General features: G+C 38.8%; 1 protein-coding gene across 1 annotated transcript in view; it reads left to right on the forward strand.

The window, feature by feature from the left end:
- Positions 1-4232: 4232 nt before the first annotated feature.
- LOC113167819 (copine-9-like) overlaps positions 4233-22518 on the forward strand; it is a 61121-nt gene continuing 42835 nt past the window's right edge. The window contains exons 1-3 of the mRNA XM_026368690.1: positions 4233-4621; positions 6233-6273; positions 19454-19500. Coding sequence (XP_026224475.1) covers positions 4542-4621; positions 6233-6273; positions 19454-19500 — 168 coding nt within the window. The 5' untranslated portion in view covers positions 4233-4541. The remainder of the gene's footprint in view (positions 4622-6232; positions 6274-19453; positions 19501-22518) is intronic.

A 22518-nucleotide genomic window follows, 5' to 3' on the forward strand; every position in this document is an offset into this window, starting at 1 on the left:
ATCAACCAGGCTTGTGGGGAAAGTATTCATTCCTTAGTTATTACATTCAGAAATCTACCACACTGAAGGCTTACAAAGCTATTTCTACGATATATGGGACTCCATAGATCCACAGTGAGACATTGTCTACAAAGGTAAAAGACTTGGAACAAAGTCAATCCTCCTGGAAGCAGAGGACATTCCAGAAAGAGTCTAAGAGCATGGCGACAGGTCATCTAGGCACTAAAGATTCAAGGAAAACATTCATGGAACTGCAAAAATCTTAGTTTGAAAATTTTAAACAGTTAAGGTGCACGTGAATAATCTAAATATTATGATAAAATATGAGTTCAAACTGGTTTTTATACAGAACAAAGTTGCAGTGTTGCAGACTGAACACTAGAGGAGGGCATTTCATCAGACCTGGTACAGCTGTGGTAAAGACTGTCCTTCATTTCAGAGAACTTTCCACTGGTGTCCTCGCCATACAGTTAAGATTTTGTAAAGTTGTATGGGCACAATGTTCACAACCCTGTCTGACTTAAAAGAAAAAATCTGAATTTGGTAATTCTGCTCCAAAGCACATTTTCTATAAGGTTTGTGAGAGTGTGTGGATGTTTTGATTCTGTTTCGTGTCTGAATGAAGAATGGTATCATCATTAGAAACTGAGTCAGTCGTGAATAAATTACCTCATGCATAGATGCACTGAGATGGCTGTCCCACAGCTTTAAGATTTCTCTGTTTATACTTCAGATGTTTTTTGGATGTCCAGTGTGTGTCTTATAGTTGTCTCTTCTGTATCACAGGCTGTATGTCAGCTTGTGCTGACTATGGGGCATTAAGACACCACAAGCCCTGCAAATCAAATATGCTGTCACATCATCAAAAGCCTTTCAAAGTGTGATTTGAGCTGCAAATTGGAAATAGTCATATTTGCCAAGACGAGCAAACAAATACAAAATCAAAGTAGAGGCCAACTCATTAATTTACTCTTAGATATAATTCTTTTTTTCCTGTTACATTTTAGAGCCACTAGCTCTTCACAGACATACATATACTGTAAGACGGGTTCTTTCATGGCTATAATCAGCCTGTGTTCGTATGTCATCATATCCTAATCAGAAAGAACCCAACAGAAATCAAGCAAGCTGCTTTTTTCAGGAGCTCTGTATGCAGATAGATGCAGTCTGCTATAAAGAATTGAAATTAAAATATCTCAGAAGCTACATGTCAGGATTTTAAATCGATTCACTATAAAGATATGTTGTCAAAATAGTTGGCTAATATGTGCTCTACTTGGCTATATGTGCTCTGTTTACAGTAGTGCAGCTCTTTCCTCACATGACTGACATAGTAATCACTTTCCTGTAAAGCTTTTTGCAGACTGAAGCTACAGGTGCATGTGTGCAGCATGTGTGACACAAACTTCAGGCTGATGGTTTAAATAATAATATGTACATTTCATAAAATAATATGAAATGTACTGAGTAACAGCACTGAATCGTTTCTTCACAGCTCTCACAATGCTTCTGTCATTAGCTTTTGTTACCATCAATGGCTGCTCCTTCTCTGTATGTTGCTCAGCATACTAGTGGGTTCTGCCTTTTGTCATGACATCCCCTAATTGTTATATTGGCTGTGCCCAATATGTATGCAATAAATCTATTTTTTCCCCTCATTCCTCAGATTCAAAAAAAAAAGTTTTTGCCTTAGACAGGCCCCATCTTTTCTTATTACTCATAGACATTACTCATTACTTCTGTCTGAGAACCGTTTCAGAGCACAGTGACCCCAGATTGGTCGGTCAAGGTAATAAAGGATGGAAATGCAGGAGGAAAAAATACCCACGAAGACAAGATTTTGCTGTTGACATTCAAGCTTGAGGCTTTCACTGTTTGTCAACTTCTTTGCTCTGCAGTGAAATGGAAACTAAGCAAGATTTCTCCTCCTCGGATAATTGGCTGCCACTCCACATGCACAAACGCTACGAAGCACTGTGCACTTCATCATCCAATCACATGTGCTCCTAATAGAAATCAACCAACAGATGAGACACTAGAAACTGGGTAAATAATTTCTCTTTCTCTTACATTTCTCTTTCATTTTGCCTTTTCTTTCCCCTCGTCTCACGTTTTCTTCATCTTTGCCGTCCTTTGTTTCTGCCTCACTACCCATTTCTCTTGCTGCTGTTTTCTTTATCCCATAAATTTCAATTTCTGCCTGATCAGCTGCAAAATTGAGTGGATCTGCCCACAGACACACACACACTCACACACAGGCACATAGCTACCAACGGCATCTATTTGTCATTACTGGTGTGCGAGAAGACCGAAGGAGAACTCATACAGTCACACTCACTGTTCATTACCGCTGAACCATAGATGGGTCTTTTTTGTTTCAACCTGTATGTACTATGCGTAGGTCGCCATGGTCGCTTCAGTTTATTCCTCTCAAACCTTTTTTTTACCAGTTTCCTTCAATCCCCTTTAATCTCAGATAAAACATGAACGCTTCCTTTGTTTGTACGACTTGTCCTTGCCACATATTTCCGCACTCCTCTTTCATTTGTCATATTTCTGAAAACCTTTTTTAGTATTGTTTTCCAAAAATACAACATTTCAAAAGCAGCTATTTTTTGCAGAAGCTCTGAAATGTTATTCGGGTCATGAGGTCCCAGTGGGAGGCTTTAAAGATTGTGTCATGATGCTCTCGGGAGAGCTGATTAATAGAAAATTACTGAGTAGTCCTTCCAGATTTAGAAGCGCAGACATCTCATTAGAAGATGACAGCTTGTTTCTCCTGTTAGGCTAATTGACCGTGGGTGTGCCAGCCCGACTGTTTGATTACCTGCTCCAGTGAATATATGCAGTATATGATGTAACCGTCCCTTTTATTCAAGGTGAGCAATAACGAGAGTCTGGGCTTGAGTGTAAGGAGCAGGAAGAGGAGGCGGATGGGGGAGGGGAAGCCCAAGTTAAGATGGGATACTGTTCCTTGCTCAGGGTTTCCACAGGTGAACAGTCTCTGAGAGGCTTTAAGTGTTTTTGTTTCCACATGTGCAATAAGTCAGATTGTTGTTCTCAGGTTCACATGTTAATTACAACTGGAAACTTGGTGCCCCGTGGTTCATTGCCATGGCTGGATTAAAGCAGCACAGGGCCCGCAGGTAAAAAAATAATAATAAGTGGAAAAAAAAACACTGTTAGGCCTCTATTGACCCTCAGCACCACCTTCCATCCTTTATTTATTGGATATGTCACTTTCAAGTTCTCATAGTGTACAGTGCACACAGCAGATTATACTCTACATTGCTGCTTCATTGTGTGTCGAGAGACCAGCCAGCGTTGAAATCATCAAGCCAACAAACTGCCAGACAATAAAACTGAATTGGGTCAATTCAGAAAACCTGGTTGTTATGCCATGAGAATACGGTGACCTATGACACGTTAAATCAGTGTTTTCTACACTTTAGTGCGAGGGGATGGTAGCTGTGTTGAGGTTGAGAAATCGTGATGCATGTTGTTCACTGTTCTGTTAACCTTAATGTCTTTCTATGCACTCCTGTACACACAGCAGCAGAATAATAATAATAATATTAATAATAACAATAATACAACACTACGTGTAGATGGTTGCATCTGATCCACAGGTTGATGAGAATAATCCCTCACGTTACCTTCTATTATAAGCCTCACATTTATTTTTGTTATGTCATTACTTGGTGACTTCTTGCTGTTCTAGTTTGAGCACTACATGTATAATAAAATTCCCTCTGCGTTTCCTATAATATAGACCTCATATCTGCTTCTCTTTAGAAAAAAAAAGGAGGATATGTAATAAGGAAAAGCAGAGGGAAATCTAATAACATTTGTATTTAGTCCTCAAACTAAAACCATATGAGGGAAGTTGGAAATTGGTTTTTATGTTCATTTCCTTCAGGCTTTTTATTCAATTGGGTTTTAAGTGGCACCAGTGTATATATGTAATAAAGTCGTTGCACAACATTTAAATGCATATTTTTTTGATTAACGACTTGATTTAATCTTCTTTGGTGCAGCAGAGGAGGAAAATCCACCTACATTCTGACAAAGACCGAGAAACTTTACCTCGGGGGATGGGAGAGTTTGGAACCACTGTTTTCTAATGTGTTAATAGTAACAGGAGACCACATGTAAGTGAATAAAGGACACGCAGACAGGCGGGGAGAGGGAGGGAGACACCGACACAGCACCGTGTTGTTGCCGGTGCCTCCGGTTGGCTGCGCTCTCCTCCTCCGCGGCGCCGGACAGACATGGGGAGCGCACCGTGAACGCGTGAAGGATGGATGAACTTTAAATCTGCCTCCCAACTTTCACCGCCTGGCACTCTGTCTCTGGGTCTGTCTCTCCCCTTCTCTGTCTCCTTCCACCCTCCGCTGCTCTCTGCTCCCCAAACGAAGAACCAGAGGAAGATTTCGATTATGGATTTACTGCCATCACGATCCTGTCTCGAATGATCTGTAGGTTTTGTTTTGTTTTTATTCTTCTTTCTTTGCGGATTTTCATCAGCATCTTGAGTCGAGATGATGGCATCAATAGGGGAATTCGATCCTCTCAACACAAGAGTCCCTGCAACTAAAATTGAAGTTACCGTGTCGTGCAGGTAAGGTCTAACTCTCAGATCACGGAGATACTGGCTATTCCACTTGGAAGCCAAATAAAAAGTCCTGTAACCTGCGTCATGTCAAATATTTCAGACTGACAAGCAAATAAAATCAAATTCATTACGTTGATTTGTGGGGCAAATGTGAATTTTGGTATTTTTAAGTAGCAATCTAATGCATTTATCTAGTTATCTTTCCATCTATGACACACACATGCAGGCAAGAAGGCGAATTAGGTGCAGGTGCTACAGTATCAGCAGACCCCTCAATGTGTTTCCCTCAATGTGTCTGACCTTTTACATTCTCATGCCCTTTGCTCTCAGTTAATGGTTAATGGTTAATATCATCAGCTTGCATCACACAGGGATCAGCTAGAATATTATTCCTGATACTCAGGCGCGGTGGTTGACTGTCGATGTGCACCAGGTTGTGCTGTGTGCAGCTGCATTACTGTTACACACATGACATTTAAGCACTGCCAGAATAATCCTCTGATATGCAGTAAATCATTTAAATGAAAAAATAGTAACTAAAATAAAACAGCACTTTGTGCACATTCTTATACTGAAAGGTTGGCAGCTCTGCTTCCTGACTGACTAAACAGCAAAACTCAGTCAGACTGTCAGCCTGCCTTTCTGGTGGTGTGCTGACTGTCTTTCCAATCCACTCCTGAATAATGAATGGCTGTTGCTCATGTACAGTCCCTCCTGAGATCAGACAGACTTGAGGTGACGAGACGTCCGACTTAGACAGGCCAGGAAGTAGAAGAAAACTAATATTTAAAGTGGATTGTATTATTGGATGGTTTCCAGTCTTTGTGTGAAGCAAAGCTAACTGGCCTCTCTGTAGCTTTAAGTATAGTGATATTCAACATCTGATCTAACTCTCAGTATTCACATAAATTGGTTTCCCAATGTACAGTATGTCAGAAGCATGGATCTTTCAACGTTTGTTCACATGCTGATGTTTAAAACCAGGAAAATGAGCAAACACCTTTCAGCACCCTTTAGCAGAAGAATGAGAAAATTATCTTACTGATAAACCATGCACACATTGGAAGAGACAATGTACTGGATATAAACATAACGAAAAATATATCTTTGAGTGGACGTGGTTTTTAAGAGAGCTGAATATGTCTCTCCCACTCTTTCTTTGAATCTTTGAATTTCTCACCTCCATAGACCTCCATTTAAAAAGAGATATTTATAAAACTGCTGACAGGACACCTCAGACTTCAAACAAAGTTAGCTAGCACCCTTTCCATTGAATTATTATTAAATTAGTTGATTTATTAATTTTTCATCCACAGGATTATTCGATGGCTCTTAAATTATCGTTTCATAGAAAAGAAAAACATGGTACAGACATATAGGCTAATGTTAAGTCCTGGATTCACAAAATTATCAAAAACTGCTGACGCCAACAGAAGTATAGAAAAGAATCAGCTTTATCCTTTAACAAACTTATTCAATCAATATTTCATCATAACACATTACCCCCACCACTGCTAATCAACTACAGTACCATACAGGATTTATTGTCTTATCACAGCATTGCCAAAAATGACTATTACATGATCGCCTTATTTTTTGTTGTTGTTGTTTCCACAGGAGTCTATTGGATGTGGATACATTCTCCAAGTCAGATCCTGGTATGTTTGTTGTCTCTGAATATGCAGTGAAATGCTGGTAATAATAAAACTTTGTTTGTCATATTTAAGCTTATTTCAACATTTCACCGTGGATCAGCTACATTGATTTTATTTTATTTTGCAATGCTTTATGATGGTGAATACATTCTGTTGCTTTGTTCTTTATTTGTGCATTTTCTAAAATATATCAGTATTAGTATTGTGCTTTCTCACACCAACAAAAGCAGTAAGTAAAGGTGTTCTACTCTCCTCTAGCCTTTGCACTGGTAAATAATCCTGAAGAAGGTCAGAGCTATCAATGGTTCACTACTCAGCTGATAAAATACAAGAGTGGAAAGGGAGACTGAAGAACAAGGATGAGACAAAGGCTAGGAAAGTCAAGGTTGAAGAAAGGTCAGGGTGTGAGACTGGCTGGGTTTCATTATGGGCTGTAGAAAAATGACAGGGGATAGAATTAAAGGGGAAGGAAGATGTCAGAGCTGAAAGACAATGGTAGGGTTTAAAAAAAAAAGTTTGTCTGGTGTATAAGAAATTAGTGCTGTGTATAATACTAAATGGAATGCAGTAATCAAATAATAAAATGTCCATATTTAGCCTAAAACGTAAAACGTTAAATGAAGATGTCTTCTCTCGTTGAATACTTCTGCCTTCTCATCATCCAATCTAATCTTGGAGTTTATTATTCCGCTAATATCAAGACCACTTTTCATAAAATGCCGCCTCAATCAAATAAAATCAAATTGTTCATTGGTATCTAAAGCATAAAACATAGAACACAATTATAAAAAGTTAAAGTGCACAAATTTCAGTAAGTAATGGGTGAAAAGTGTTCACTCCCCCCCCCCAAGTAGCTCAGAGAGCAGATTTAGTCATTAGCTCCAGTGATTCTGTCAGAGCCTGGGTATTAGACAGTGTAATGTACTGGAAGGTGCTGGATAGCTCGGTGCAGACATTTTAAAGGAAGACGGCTTAAACTGTTTCTGGTTATATGGCTGTTAAATGAACATTTGTTAACATTTATCAGGCTCAGTAATCGGTGGTTTGGTGATCAGTTTGAAAGGCTTTTTTTTTTCGTAGGAAATCCTGTGTTGACATAGTTTGTTATAAGTGATGCTTTGTCCTGATACACTGGAGGTCTTTAGGGGCCCACTTGGTTCGGAGTTCGGCTAGTTGTCAGCTTCTGAGGATGTGGTGTGTTCCCACTGTTGGGCTGTAACATTGCTGTTTTCCATCCTGGCTGCTTGTTAATTAATTGTTAGCATGACAGTGCTAGTGGTGTTGTTCCAACCGGGTCGACTGTTGGATCGGATTTCAATATATTTAAGTCTATTCGGGTTGGGTCTGACTGTTCTGAGGTCCTTGTTGGTCTCTAGTTTTAAAAATTGAATTTATTCTTGTTGGTTTTGTATGATATAAAATATACACAGAATTCATGCTTGTGTTAGTGTGTCTCCTTTTATTCTGTGTTGCAATTTCAGGGTTTGGGACTCTTGATGTTAAATTCTCACTACCTGCAGAGCTAACAGTGTTAGTGTTATCATTGTCACTAGCTGTTGGTTCCCAGTGAGAATTTGTTGTGCAATGTTAGCTGGCTAGAGCAGACATGCTATGACAGCACTGTCTCCTAATAATTATTATATTTATATAAAACTAAACTGCTGTGGCAAATATATTTAATGTAGAAAACATATTTGCAACTAGATTATGTTTTATATCATCATAATGAGGATTTGGTGTCAATTTACATTAATGCCAATGACATTGGGACTGCACATATTAGTAAAATGTTTAAACACATGTTTTTCTATGTGGTCTTTGATAAATGCAGCACTCAATTAATTCAAAAAATGTGTTCCCTTAGAATATAATCTAAAAATAATTAACTAGTTGCAGCTAGTTATTAAGGACGGAGTACACAAATTTAACATTAAACAGTGTTTTGAGTAGTTTTCAAGCGAGAGTGGTTTCATTAAGTGTTCATAGTTAAGCTGTCACAACAATTAGGCTACAGGAATTAGTCTATTTCTAAATATCATTGTTAAAGTTATATTTTGAAAGCTTAACTCTTGCATAGTGAAAAAGTTTTGAATTAGTGAAAAACAAAACATGCAGGGCAAAAGGATGTTAGTTATATAATGTTCTAGTTAAGCGAAACATTGACATGTTAGGAAAAATAGATGGGAAATAAACATAGTGCAGGCTATAGCCCGTAGATGTTAACTAAACCTATTTAACTACAGCTACGTTTAAATTGTTAATAACATAAAAATAAGTTTTAGCTTCACTGATGTTTAGAAGTGCTGTCACATAACACAGCCGTCAGAGCAAGAAGCGTTTCAGACAAGCCAGTACAAAAATGCCAAAACTTGTTTTAGTTGGAAACGTGACAAGACTGAACACATTTGTCTTTTTAAAAAGACTGGAGAAAGGCAAAGATCTGTGTAGAGATATTTTAAGGAGGGACATCTTCTCTGCACCTGGTAATCCAAGATGCTTGTTTCAAAGTTTTAGGCGATTATCTCTTTTGCCCTCTTGACACTAAAGCTTTCTGCCATTCCCAATACGTGCAGTAGCTTCTAAATGAAGAAGCAATGTGGTACTTTTGAGAGCTTTCTCAGACAAATGTTATCCCAAATCTACCAGATGGTCTGGCTTTAAATGAGTTACACAAATCACAGCTGCAGAGCACAGCTGTCTAACTCCCCACCCAGGCTGATCTTGAGGCTCTGGTGTGACTGGTCGCAGATGCCAGGGCAGCCTGAGGAATTACTGGGCTCCAACCAGTAGAGACAGAGGGAGACGTGGTGCATTAGTTTTTCCTTCAATCCAAGAGACATAAACAGATGAACAGTGCTCTGTGCTGTTTGTTGGTATGTGCAGTAGAGCTGAAAGATGCCATTAGGAGAGACACTATTAGCAATTCAAGTTATGAAATGCAGATTACATATAGAACAGGAAAAGTGGAGAGTCATCATTTGATGTGGATCTGTATCTGAAGAGTGGAACAACGGTACATCTTAATGTGCAGTAGCACTGATTGGGTGTGCAATATTAAAATGATATTAACCTGTGTCCATTCTTATATCATTATTATTATTCTAAACCCTCTTGGTGACCTCCTGACAATTATGCTTTTATGCTCTGATCTCTGATACTCTACACAATTTTATAAAATGTGTGCTTTTGCACCCCTTTGTGAACTGCTACCATCTGACCTGAGTGGCTCCAATAAATGCTTAATAACTTTATATAACACAGCCTACTAGACCTTAAATCAAAAACTGAAATGTATTTAATGCATTATAAGAAGGAGCAGGAGGTATATACTTTTTGTTCCCATCACCCACAATAGCTTCTTCAAAATTGGAAGTAGAACAAACCATTGTGCAGCATTTTCACATCCAACTCATCGATCTGCATGGCATTTTATCATCTGACTGATCTGAAACAACATGCCCCCCACCAGCATTAGTCCTTTCTTCTGTCATCGCTAACTCCCACTAATCCAACCATCTATCATGTATTAAAAATAAAGATGTAACCATCTAATCATCTATTATGTTCAAAAATATCCCCTGCATGCCAATCAAATCTACCTGGGGCAAATCACTGTCACAGTATCGTAAGCTGGAATGACTGACAGACTTAACAACCTCTTATCTAGAAAAAAAGTGTGTTTGCCATTGTACATGTTCTGGAAATTGCAGCAATTAAACTCCATCAAATGCCTAACATCTTTATCTGATCTAGCATTTCTAAACACAGCAGCAGTGTCACTTAAATCGATAACTTTCATATTTGTAACAGTAGAAAAGAATACATCGCTCATCAAAGTGTGTTTGGTGTAGGTATCTTAAAATACCACGACCTCTTAAACCATCACTTGACTGATATTGTTTACACTCAGCTACTTCCTGATGGGAGCGTCCAGCCTTTCTGACTATCAAGTCTCAGTGGTGTATGATAGGAAGGAAGTAATTAACCGTGTGGGTGCCATACAAGAGAGAGGGGATTGACCCACTCAATCAATCAACAGTCTTTTTCCACTCATGTAAATTATTTAATCAAATTATACACACTTAATCAGAGCTGCGTGTAGGCCAGGACCGTTGATTGTGTCAATGCTGAATATAGTAAGTTTCCAGGACACAGAAAGCTAAAATACACAATATACTGTCAGGGGGAAGAGAGTTAATTTGATTCATCAAGACCATTACGTTTTAATCACTTTAAAATCATTTGGAACTGATACTGTGGGTATGATTAAGATTATTAGAATTTCATGTCCTTATAGTTTGTAAAGGGGGAAAAGGTAGGATAATGGAAAGGCTGAGTAAATGAGTAATAGCAGGACATGCAGCATCAAAACATGTTAAAATAACTTCAAAAAGAACTTTTGAAGTCAGAGACAACCATTGGTAGATCAAGAGAGGACAAGCAAAAATTAATCATAAAATTATAATTGAATACAACTGATTTCACAACTGAGCAACATAAAAAACTAAAAGCTGCTTCTTTGTGCTTGGTTCTGATTTTGGGAACACTAAGTAGGCGTGGCACAGATAACTTCAGGGATGTGGCTGTGGCTTTATGACCTGTTAAAGGTATTCTGCCCTGCTCTGCTTGCGATTTTCCTGTTATTGTTCTGCCTGTGATGTCATTGTAGATCATGCTTTATCAGTGAAAGTAAAAACAGGTATGTGTCATAAGTAATGTACCAGGTGTTTCTGCTTCACTTACTTTTGCTTCTTTCCTCCTTTTCGACTGAGGGTGTAAGAAAATCTGGAGACGTCACTTTCGGTCTTTTTTGAAATAAGTTTCTTTGTACTAATGAAACCAAGATTAACTTATACCAGAATGATGGGAAGAGAAAGCTCTGGAGAAGAAAAGAATCGGCTCATGATCCACAGCCTACCACATCATCTGTCAAACATAGTGGAGGCAGTTTTATAGCACGGGCATGCATGGCTGCCAGTGGAATGGGTTTGCTGGTGTTTACTGATGACCTGACGGCTGATAAAAGGATGATGAGGATCAGAATGAATTCTGAAGTGTCTGAAGTGCTCTGCTCAGATTCAGCCAAATGCTGCAAAACCAATAAGATGCTGCTTCCTACTGCAGATGGATAATGACCCAAAACATATAAAGCTACCCAAGAGTTTTTCAAAGCAAATAAGTGGGATATTCTTCACTGGCCAAACTCAGACAGCTGATCCCAACTAAAGTAGAGCAGCTTTTCACTTACTATAGAAAAGACTGAAGGCAGAAAGACCCACAAACAAGTAGCAGCTGAAGGCAGCTGCAATAATGGCCTGGCAAAGCATCTTGTCAGCATTTGGTCATCAAAGCTTGATCATTGACAAATCTATACAGTGACCATGTCCTTCTTCCACATGGGACACTCAGAGTCTTGGTCTTATGTTCTCCTCTTTACAGGGTTCTCAGTCTTTGCCTACAGTTTTGAGTGTGTGTGCTTCTGCTGCCTGTGTTTGTATCACAGCTTTGTACAGTACAAGTAGAAGTATTTGCCAAGATACCAAAGCAATACCCTTATGCACTTCTCCTTATCTAATTTATTGATGACTCAGAGTTTGTCCTTGAGGATGTTGTATCATGCTGACTGGTGATTGTGTAAATTCAATTTCAGTTTCTCTTACTTTACCATCAAATTACCTGATGGCTCTCCGTATCCGCCCACACATAGGTGATGTGTTTTCATGTGAAGTGAAGAACTGGGAAGCCGGCTTGCAAAGGGTGATTTATTATTTAGACTGCAGCTTTAATGTTTTGGCTCACTCTTACTGTTTTCATTATTTCCATTTGCAAGAGACAGCAAACTGAACTCCTTTGTTCACTTTATGAAAATGTAGAGAAGATGAAACAGTATGTGTAGCTGCTCAACAACAAATAAGTGGAAATAATCATGCATAAACAAGGGTCCCATTTACTTGCATGGCACACTTGCAGTCCACCTGGACCCTCATGGACTTGTGCATGTGCTTAAATTTACATCCCTTATAACTTTGCAGACACATATAATGGCAAATGCTGAGTATTTGTTGTTTGACTGAGCAAAATGAGAACTGAAAAGCTAAAACACTCTCAAGATTGTCAATATAAAGAGAACATACCTTCACCTTCACCAGGTGCTAGTTGTCAAACACACACTCAGCGCTTTCAGTGCCTGATGTGTTGTCTCTTTCATTGTCCTCTATGTCATTTCTGTCTGATGGTGTTGAATAAATGATCAGTTGGGCTGATTAAGAGCAGGATTGGTGCTTTCTCCAGTGGTAGACATCACCTTGCAGCTAATTTCTTGAGCCCCAGCTGAATTTCTCTCTTGCCTCTGGAAAGTTTTTGAAGGTCTTGGTTTGCTGTGAGTGATTCCTGTATTTCTGTGCACTCACAACATATATTACAGAGTAAGCAACAGCAGGTGATATGAGGACTTTTTTATTTGCCGTGGGTAATGCTTCTCATGCAACATAGATCCGCCTTACCAACTCATATGCTGCCTGAAAGACTGAAGCTTTGATTTAAAGCTGAAAGAAAGGCTTTCAGCTCTTTGAATATTGCTAGATTGACTGGGCACATTTACTTTAGTGTTTTTTATCAAAGGACCTCAGAATTATTACCATGTCTGATTAGTAGACAGACAAAGTTACGCGTTAACATAGTGGAAAATCTAGCAACCACAGAGGCAGATGTCCAGTCTTAACAGGAGCTGAGGAAAACATTACCACAGCTAAAAAGAAGGTAAATAGCAATTTTACATTTCCCAGGTGGAGAGAAACACAGCTCTAATTACTGCATCTATAAACAGGGTAACTGAAATAAAAAAGGTACCAGTGCACCATTGATTATACTGTAATGTGTCCTTTAGTACATTGAATTTTCAATATTCAGTGGTCAGTGTTTTGTTTTTCCATCACATACCTTGGCAGAGAGCCTGTTTCTACATATTCTTGAATCGATCTTGGGAACGCTGTTGGACTTGTTTCAACTTGACTATCAGAAGCCCTGACATCAACATGTAGTACTTTAATCGACTGAATCAATCAATCATAGTTAATTTTACACTGATATTTTGTTTTACAAGGACTGAAGTTATGTAAGCTCCTCTGGAAAGTATTCATGCATGCTGTGTACCAATTTGTGCTGTCAGTCAGTGTTTTGGAGTAGGTGTCACTGTTTTTTAAAATGATGGATGTTTTATTTTGAAAAAAAAAAAAAAACCTTTAAAACATGATGCAGTGCATTACTATTAGTCCAAGCTTGTGCTGAGCCTGTGCACAGTCTGATTCTGTCCTGTCTTGAATAGATGTTAAAAAATAGAATATGTTAAAATGTGACCTCAACCACATCAGCGTTGCCCTTGGAGAGACGCAAACGGCTCTCATGCATTTCCCCGAGCTGGTAAAATTCCTCTTCATTTGAACTGCAGCAGCTAGGAAGAAATTACATCCCTGAAGACATTATGGGCTGGAAGAACAAAAAGGGAAAGATCATTTGGTGAAAGACAAACATCTGTACGATACATTATTTTGGCTTGAGATAAAAATAATGGAATTCATGAGATATTTTTCCTCTTTCCCAAAAGCTATGACAGTGCTGCTTTCTTTTTTTTGGCACAGAATTTTTGCCACTGAAGTGACCCTTCCGCTCTTCAAAAAGTGTAATTTCCAACTCCAATCGCTATTGAAATTGGATATTAAATTGATATGATTTTTGTTCTGAAGTACTAACCAAACGACTGATAACACTGGATCATTAAAAACTTTTAAGAGAGGCCCCTATAACATTAGATGCAATTTTTTATTTTCTTCATGTTTTTGCTGTTCAGCTCCTGAAGCTACACATAACATTTATCTGGCCCTTTTATTCCTATCCACCACCATCTAAACTGCTATCAGGCTCCCATATGAAACATCCCACTTCTCTTATGTAACATCATTTGCTGTTGGAGTACTGTCAGTTTTCATCCACATGCATGGGTGTTTCACTCCTTTAAAAGCTGTAGGCGAGACGGCCTCCCTGCTCCCTCTAGTCCTGGAGCATTTAAAAGTAAATACAATTGTGTATTGAATCAATTAGGATTATTCTTTGCAGTCTCTCATTGCGAAGTAAGTGAGTCATGTTTATTAAATTATTCACTATGCGATGCTTCCTGTGCATTCATTTTGTTATCTTGCTTGAGGATTCTGACTCATCAGCAGGTAGGAGTTAATGTTTTGTTATTGCACAGCAGGTGTGATTTTGAGAGTTTGTTCCTTGACCTGTTTAAAAATCTGTTTTCATGTCTGCTGTGGTTCTGAAATGACTCATCTGGAAGATGACACTGATAAACGGTAGGATTAAGGTTGTTTTTTGTTTTTTTTATTACACAGAATCAAGAGTGTATGATGATAGATTTAGTGACCGTAGGAATATGTAAAGCAGAATTAAAGTTCCACTTCCATAGATAGGTCAGTTATAAATAAATATAGACTCAGTGGTGAAGCAATAAAAAGCAAGGCCTGAATTCTACCATATAGATAAAGGTCACTGGTCTCTAATTACCCATGGGGATTCCTAGTGAGATCTGAGGTGAGCGTGTTCAGGCAGTTCAGACATTAACAGCCCATCCCACACCCACTGCACTTTATAATCACATTCACTAAAAAAAACATTTATAAAAAAAAAAGCTAAACTTTAAGGTAAACTGTGACGTGATGGTAAAATGTTGCAGTTACAGCTTCATTTTTAGTTTCTATTATGAGCATGAATGTGCAGGTTTTAAGTAAAGTTGCATCGAGGAGACTGAAACATGATTCCATGTGAGCACAGTACTAGTTGTATAATCTATCTTTAAGATTAAATTTACTGTGCTCGTGGGAAATTCCAGTGACAGAGAGATGAAGTTCGTAGTTTGACAGACAAAATTGAAATGAATGCCCAAATCAGTGCCACTTTTCATGTGGGCTTTGTATGATTAGTCATGAGCATATGTAAAAGAACATGACACGATTATTAAACACTTCAGGAACATTTTTTATCATTTCTATTTCTGTAGACATTTCAATGTTTTTGAAAGACAGTTGTAATGTGACTCCATTGCATGAAATTATCCTCATTACCTCTATACATTGATGACTCCAACAGCCCTGGAAACCAGCAATTTGCATAAACGCAGCTTGTTTTTGGTTGATTTCATACTGCGTGACTTGAATGGATCTGCATATTATCAGAGGTGCAGTAAGAATGAAAGTTAGATTTATTATTGCCCCAAATTGTAGGTTGTGACAGATCCAAATCATTGCTGTTGCAAAGTTTCATCTTCCCTATTAATAAAAAGCGTGAAGTTGTCATGACCTTGGTTTCTGTGGAGGCAGCACGCATTCTTCTTGTTGATGGAGCTATTGCTTCCCACACAGACAATAATCCATTTTGGTCTAAACAGTATCTTTTAATGAGCTCAGTGTCATTAAGTGTTAGAAACTTCTCTTCTCCCACAGAATCACGATCTCCTGCCAATTCCTAACCAGCTAGGACACCTAGAGCCCTCCTACATTTAGCTATAGATGGGAATGACTTCCTTAATTAGGAATGATGGTAACTAACTCTACTAGTCATGATTTCCTACTCTGAGATAGAACTCAATCTTAGGAAACTCAGAATCTACAGAACAACATGTCTGTTGGTGACTGGGTGCACTTTACTATTGTAGCGTACCTTTCTGACTGAATTTTTACAGAAACCCTGCCTACTGCTGCGGAGCTTCTTATATCGGCTGCCAGCTGTGCCGCCTTGACATAACTACTCCACTGAGGTTCAAGAATGTGTCTCCCGGGGTTCTGGGCTCTCTTGTCTTATCCTTCTCTTGTCTGCAGATCGATAGATTAGTGGGGATGTGTGCCGGCCCGGCTTCACCTAAATTGCTGTGTAAGAGGTGTATTTGAGAGATTTCTTACAGCCAAGCCCTTTAAACCTTCTCCAGATGAAATCTGTCACTGCATCACTCAGATTTTTATATTGCTTCTGTTTGCCAAAGTATCACTTATCCATCGAATCTCCTAACCGCCCCTCTCTTTTTTATCTTTTTACCAATTCCATTGTTCTTCATCCACCTTTTCTCTCTGTTTGTTCTCTTTAATGCTACCTCCAGCTCTGTCAGTACTCTCTTTTGATCTAACCCCCACATCTGCCTGCCTCATGTTTCTGCCACCAGACCACCTCTCTGTTTCACCTCACAGTGAGCACTTTGAGTCCTGAGCCTGTGAGTAAGCCCGTGGTATCCTGTCTGTCTGCCTACTTATGTTTTTCTGCAGTTCAAATTCAGGAGGGAGGCAGCAAGAAATCCCCATTTGAAAAAAAAACCCTTCACACAGGTGACTGATGCTGTCAACCCACTCTGAATAAACTGGATGAGTCTGAAAGTGCACGCTGCCATTTTCAGTTATGTTCAATAAACTCGTGGGACAGAAATTTACAAACTAAAAGAATTTAATTGGGTCTTTGTGAGCATGCATGTGTCAGTCTGACATTGAATGTTTAATTAACATTAATTAACGGCGTGTTAAAATCTTGATCTTGCTGTGATCTGCATTCATGGAGAAGGCCGACACTGGAAAAACTGGAGCTTGTACTAAAGTTTATCTGAAATGTTTCACTCCTTTCTGTCAAAGTTGGAGCTTTATTAACTGTCCAGTGTACGTGAACTTCAATGTTTGATATTTGTCTGGAAGTAAGTTAGCTGTTGATACACTACTATGATCTGGACACAACAATGACCGTTTCATCTTCAAAGAAATGACAGCTACAGGAGAAAGAGCTGAGAAGGGCCACAGAGGGTAATAGTTCTTCAGAAACCTGGTTTCAAAGCAGCAGACAAGACTGTTACATATATTTATTTCCATTTTAGTACGTGTCCGTATCTTTGGAGTTGGAAGTATATTATTTTAAACCCATATCAATTTGTGGACAACAGGTGCACGTTTAACATAAACTGAACATTATTCTTCCATATATATACGGCACAGTCTTCACCACAGTCTAACACCACAAACCTGAGTTCGACCTTCAGAGTTTTTGTGTTTAGGCAAAAAAATTACTTTGAAGTTTATAAAAAAGATCATGGTTAATTGTATGTTATAGTGTTAATGGTTTCTCAGTTATACTTTAGAAAGATGTTGTCTATAGACATTTGTGCATGTGGGCAAAAAAATATTTATCCTATTGTTGGGTGTACCAACAATGGCTTTGGGACCTTTTTTACTGAGTTACTGTTCTTCAAAATGTCTGTGTATTGTCTATACTTTTCTGCTGGAAGCCACCCTTTAGCTGTTCCACTGCAGCACTCTCTTCACTGTATATTGCTAAGCTGCGGATTCGTGTGAAAACGTAATGTGATTTATGTTCAATTCTGATTCATTCATGTTCAGAGTCACCTGGGTACTCATGCTGCAGCCAGTCTATGGCCAGGAGTAGGGTTCACAGTGACAATGAATTGCCTTGTGATTTGGTAGCGCTGCGGGTGACCAGATGGGCTCTTCCTTTCTCAGTCACTTTCCATAAAGCAGGCAATCAGTCAGGTTCTTCGGACATGGCCGACACTGATATAACCTCGATGTGGATTAGACTAAGCCCACTGTCGAGCTGAGGTACTTGCACTCTGCAGCCTTGCAGAAGCAACAAGGTCCTGTGCAGTCTCTCTCTTGAAGATCATTATTTTAGTTGTTGAAGCAGAGCATCGGTGTATGACTTTGATTAAAACTGATTTCATTCCTTGTGTGTATTTGCTGTATTTCCTGTTTTCTTAATGGAATTTAACTGGAGTCTAACATGGTCACAGACTGATAAACTGGTAACAATAAGACTGACAAAACCCATCTATAAAACACTGTTTCATTTCTGTATGATCAGCAATCTAGCAAAGAAATGATTGTTCTTAGCTAAACACAGTAAAAGGGTGTGAATGTAAGTGTAAAAGGGCTCTGCCTGCTGTCCGTTCTCTGTTATCGCCTCTCTGTTAATTTCTCATTAGAAGTGAAAATGTGGTTTTTATTGTCTGCCGGTCCAGACGTTCTGAAGTTCATTAGAGCTAATGTCCAAACTTCAAGAGGCAAACAGGGGCTGATGGTACCCAGCCAATTAACACAGCCCAAAAGAACATTTACTGAGGGTTGTTTGTTTATGCATGCAGGTATGTATTTCTGATCCTAGCACGATATATTTGTGGCTTATAGTTTGTTGAAACCTAAAACTTAACTGAACTTCAAGCAAGATTTCTGATCCGAAGACAAATGTAATGTTTGGTGAACAACACAGTCGTATTATCTAAACTGTCTAAACTGAAAATTAGGCATAATGACCTACTCACTAAGACTACGTTCAGCTGTTAACCGCTTTATAAAAGCTGTTACTGCTTATTATCAAGAGAATCTGACAGCACATATGAAAATGTTGACCTGCAGGTGGAGCTAGATGTCATTCTCATGACACTGAGTGGCTGTCCCACATTTGATGACAACCCATCCAGTAGTTGTTGAGCCAAACATGTCAACATCGGAGCATCACCATGATTCACTCTCGTGGGACCATGACTGTTCAGAATTCCACCAATTTGAGACATTTCAGTCTGGATCAAAGCAGTGGTCCAGCTGACAGACTGACAGTACAGTTCATAACCTTATGCTGCATGCCTGACCAAATAACAAGTACTCCATGTTGTTTTCTGGAGCACTTTGCTGAAACAAATTCTTCTGCTGGTTTTCTCGGGGGGACAGTTAACCATGAGGACCAGACAGATAGAGTACACAGCAATTCAGCATTTTTGTAATTATAAAAAATGACTGTTAGTTCTGCAGGCATATGTTATATAGGCACCTTTAGCTGTACTTGTGTTTAGATGAATGGTTTAATTATCATGTTCATTATTTTCAATATGCCAAAAATTCCTAAATCTTTTAATCTGATATTGTTTTTGTAAATGTTTCTGTTTTTGTTGAGGGATTATTGAAATTGCCTCTAGCTGAGCCAGATCTTCTGAAAAAAGGGATGTAGGTCACACTGATTTTCTTGAGTGTTTTATTATCAATCTGCTGCTGCAGGTGCTGAGACATAAAAACCACCAGGCTAATAAAAAAATAATATCTTGCTTTTTTTTTTTCCATGCTTCCCGTTTGGCTTCTTCTCCTTCCAGTGGTCGTGTTGTATATTCAAGCTGTGGGAACCAAAGAGTGGAGGGAGGTGAGTTAAGAAACTTTTCATTCTCCAGTAAAAATATCCAATATTTCAGTCTACTCACTACAGAAGAATGCTATATGGTGAGTATTAACTTTAAGATACCTTTCCTTGAGGGCTAAGAGAGGAGGCTATTAAGATGAAGTCCAGAGGCAACTCGGTGCAAACCCCTGAGAACGTTGTTGTAGAAAATTGAAAGTGTCAACCTCTTCACTTGCTCACACAAGTGTAACCAATGTCTAAAATTGACTATGATTGGAGAAAATAACTCAATTTAACTGGCACCAGGTGATGAATTAACAATAGAGGTTAAAGAATAAATGCATAAAAAGGATCTCATTATAACAGATTTCTTTGGTTAGATAAAGGGAATTCACATCAGGACTCAGTGCCTGGAGAAAAAGAAGGTGTTCAGTTTGATTAAATATTCCATTCATTACTGCTCCTTTGAATTCCTTCCCTTTTTCTTTTTTCAGCAGGTCTCACATTTTCCTTCATCTAATTTCCATATGCCATTCTGTCTTTAGTTAGTCTATTTACCCTTTTGGAAAATTCAAAGTCAACACTGATGTGTCAGTGAGAGCTTTGCCCGTCGCTGATCACCTCACTTCAAGACACCTCACACCTTTTTGTGCCATGTGACAAAGCTTAATCAAAAAACGCGGCATGAATAGCGCTGCAATCAGCAGAGTAAACATCTTGCTGTCAGCCGCGCACATATCGACACCATGAGCTGATAATTGCGCATGAATGGAAACCTGACAAATCCTTTGTTTGCTGTTGATATCATGTTTTTCATTATGACAATACTTGATATGTAATTTGTAAGGGCAATCAGTCTGTGCAAGGAGAATTTGTTATATCATATCATCATAACCTCCAGGTTCTTTGTGATGTGGAAACCAGATGTTCCCCTCTAGTCCATATTTCATCTTCCATTTCTTTTTTAGTAGTTTACATAACGTCAGTGTTATCTGCTTCTTGTTTTCCCATTTATTGTTCTGTCTGCAGCAGGCTGTGCACCAAATTGTTTTCTGATCAGAAGTCATTCCATTTTTCCCGGCCAATATCATCCTCCACTTACTGTCTGCCACAAATCATCTGTGGTGACCCGTGGAGCACTACACACAACTCTGTCTATGCTCTGAAAGCAGAGTAAAGACCGGGTCACAGCAGCGTTTGTGGTGACATCGATTTATTTTATTGCACTTGGTGTAATGAGAGCATTTGCTTGTAGAACTTTTGTGAACTCAATTACAATAGCATCAGTCTAAACAACCAGCAGGAGCAAACCATCTTAACAGTGCTGACCCCTCTCCCCACACCTTGATCTGACAGCGGCGCTGATCAGATCATTTCCAGGTCATCCTGTTTGCATTAAAGGACGTAATTTCTTAACCAGCTTCCTATTCTGAATAAGAGGGGTATACACAAACACATGATTTTCTACTAGGGTTAAGGCATTATCAAAGGAAAAACAAGTTTCACCACTGTTGGTGCTTTGCGATGACTCTTTGTGAACATCCAGGGTGAGTCTCACAAAGCAGGAGTGGGTTGAAAGCTCGGCTGACCTTTAGTGGGCACAGCCAATAAGTTTCAGAGTCATACATATTTATGTAAGTACTCTGCTGACCCGTTTGGAATATGCTGTGTGAAACCCCTGTTTAAGGCGCATTCACACCTATACATACAGTAGTAGCTAATAGTAGCTGGCTTTGGTGAATCTGTAATTCTGGGGGTGTATTGTGTTGAGTGTGTAATTTATAGACTCTTCTCCATCTGAGCCATTATTTTTATATTGTATGTGCACCAACAATGTCTCCAAATTGTTTCACTGTTTTTTTCCAGTTTCAAACTTATAACTTATGTTACGTAATTCATGTTTATTGGATGAATTAAAACTTGACAGTCAGCTTTTCTTTAAGTTTGTTTAAAATCCCTTCCCGTAGCACACTAAATATCTTTGATCTCCACTGGCCTTGATGTGACTCAGCTATAGTTCACACTACAACAGAGGATGTTTGCATAAAGTTGGGCATCGAGCATTGTAGCTGGGTTCTTCTTGAGTCTGTCAAGCTACCTGTACGTGGGGGCAACATGACTACAAACCCAGATCTCACTGACGATGACTGGCAGATGTTGCTGGTCCAGCTTTTTTAATCCATATGTGTGAACATCCTGTTACAACTATCAGGTGAATACATCTGTAGAAGAGTTTTGATTATTGAGTTCTTCTCGCTGATCTGAAGTGAGCAGGGTGCACTGGATGGAAAAATGTCATTAAGATTAAATAAATTAAAATACATGTATATTGACATTCATGCAGTCATGATAAAGCCGATTAACTTTTACACTCCTATAACCTTTACATTTACATGTTTCTAGAAAAAAAAAAAGTTTTCTCTGCCTTTGGGCTATATTCAAATTGGAATTATTTGTGCCATTAGTTATCAGCTGCTTGAATTATTCTAAGCATGTATACATATTAATCTGGGAGTCCACTACCAAGGTCACAGAATGCTACTTCAGGGTCTGTTTACTCCTTTTCTGTGCTCTGGGAAAAACACAGCTATCCCATTAAATCGCTATTAAAGAAGTCAACACACACCTAGGCAACAATTCTCTGCAAAACCTTTACAATAGTACACATACTACAAATCTAATAATTGTACAGTATCTGTATAATTTACCCAAACTCTATTAAATCAGTCCCAACAGACGATAGCACAGTGCACACACACAGGAAACTGGAAGCACACATCTTTTGTTAACCACTGTTATTATTCAACTGTCACTTTGAGCGGCTTCTTCGGCGACCCACTGCATTTCTGAATAAATAAATGTTCCTTCTCAAAGGTTTACTGAAGAACAGTAGCTGAAGGAGAAGCATGTGAGATAGTTGGAAGACATAAATTATATCTGTAATGTGACTGTTTTATGGCACAAAAGGAAGCTGTGCTGTACATGTTTGAAATGAATAACTGTCCTTCCAGATACTCTCGGATTATTTAACATAGGCTACCA

The sequence above is a fragment of the Anabas testudineus genome, chromosome 7 (genome assembly GCF_900324465.2).
Source record: "Anabas testudineus chromosome 7, fAnaTes1.2, whole genome shotgun sequence".
In the NCBI taxonomy this organism is placed as follows: Eukaryota; Metazoa; Chordata; class Actinopteri; order Anabantiformes; family Anabantidae; genus Anabas; species Anabas testudineus.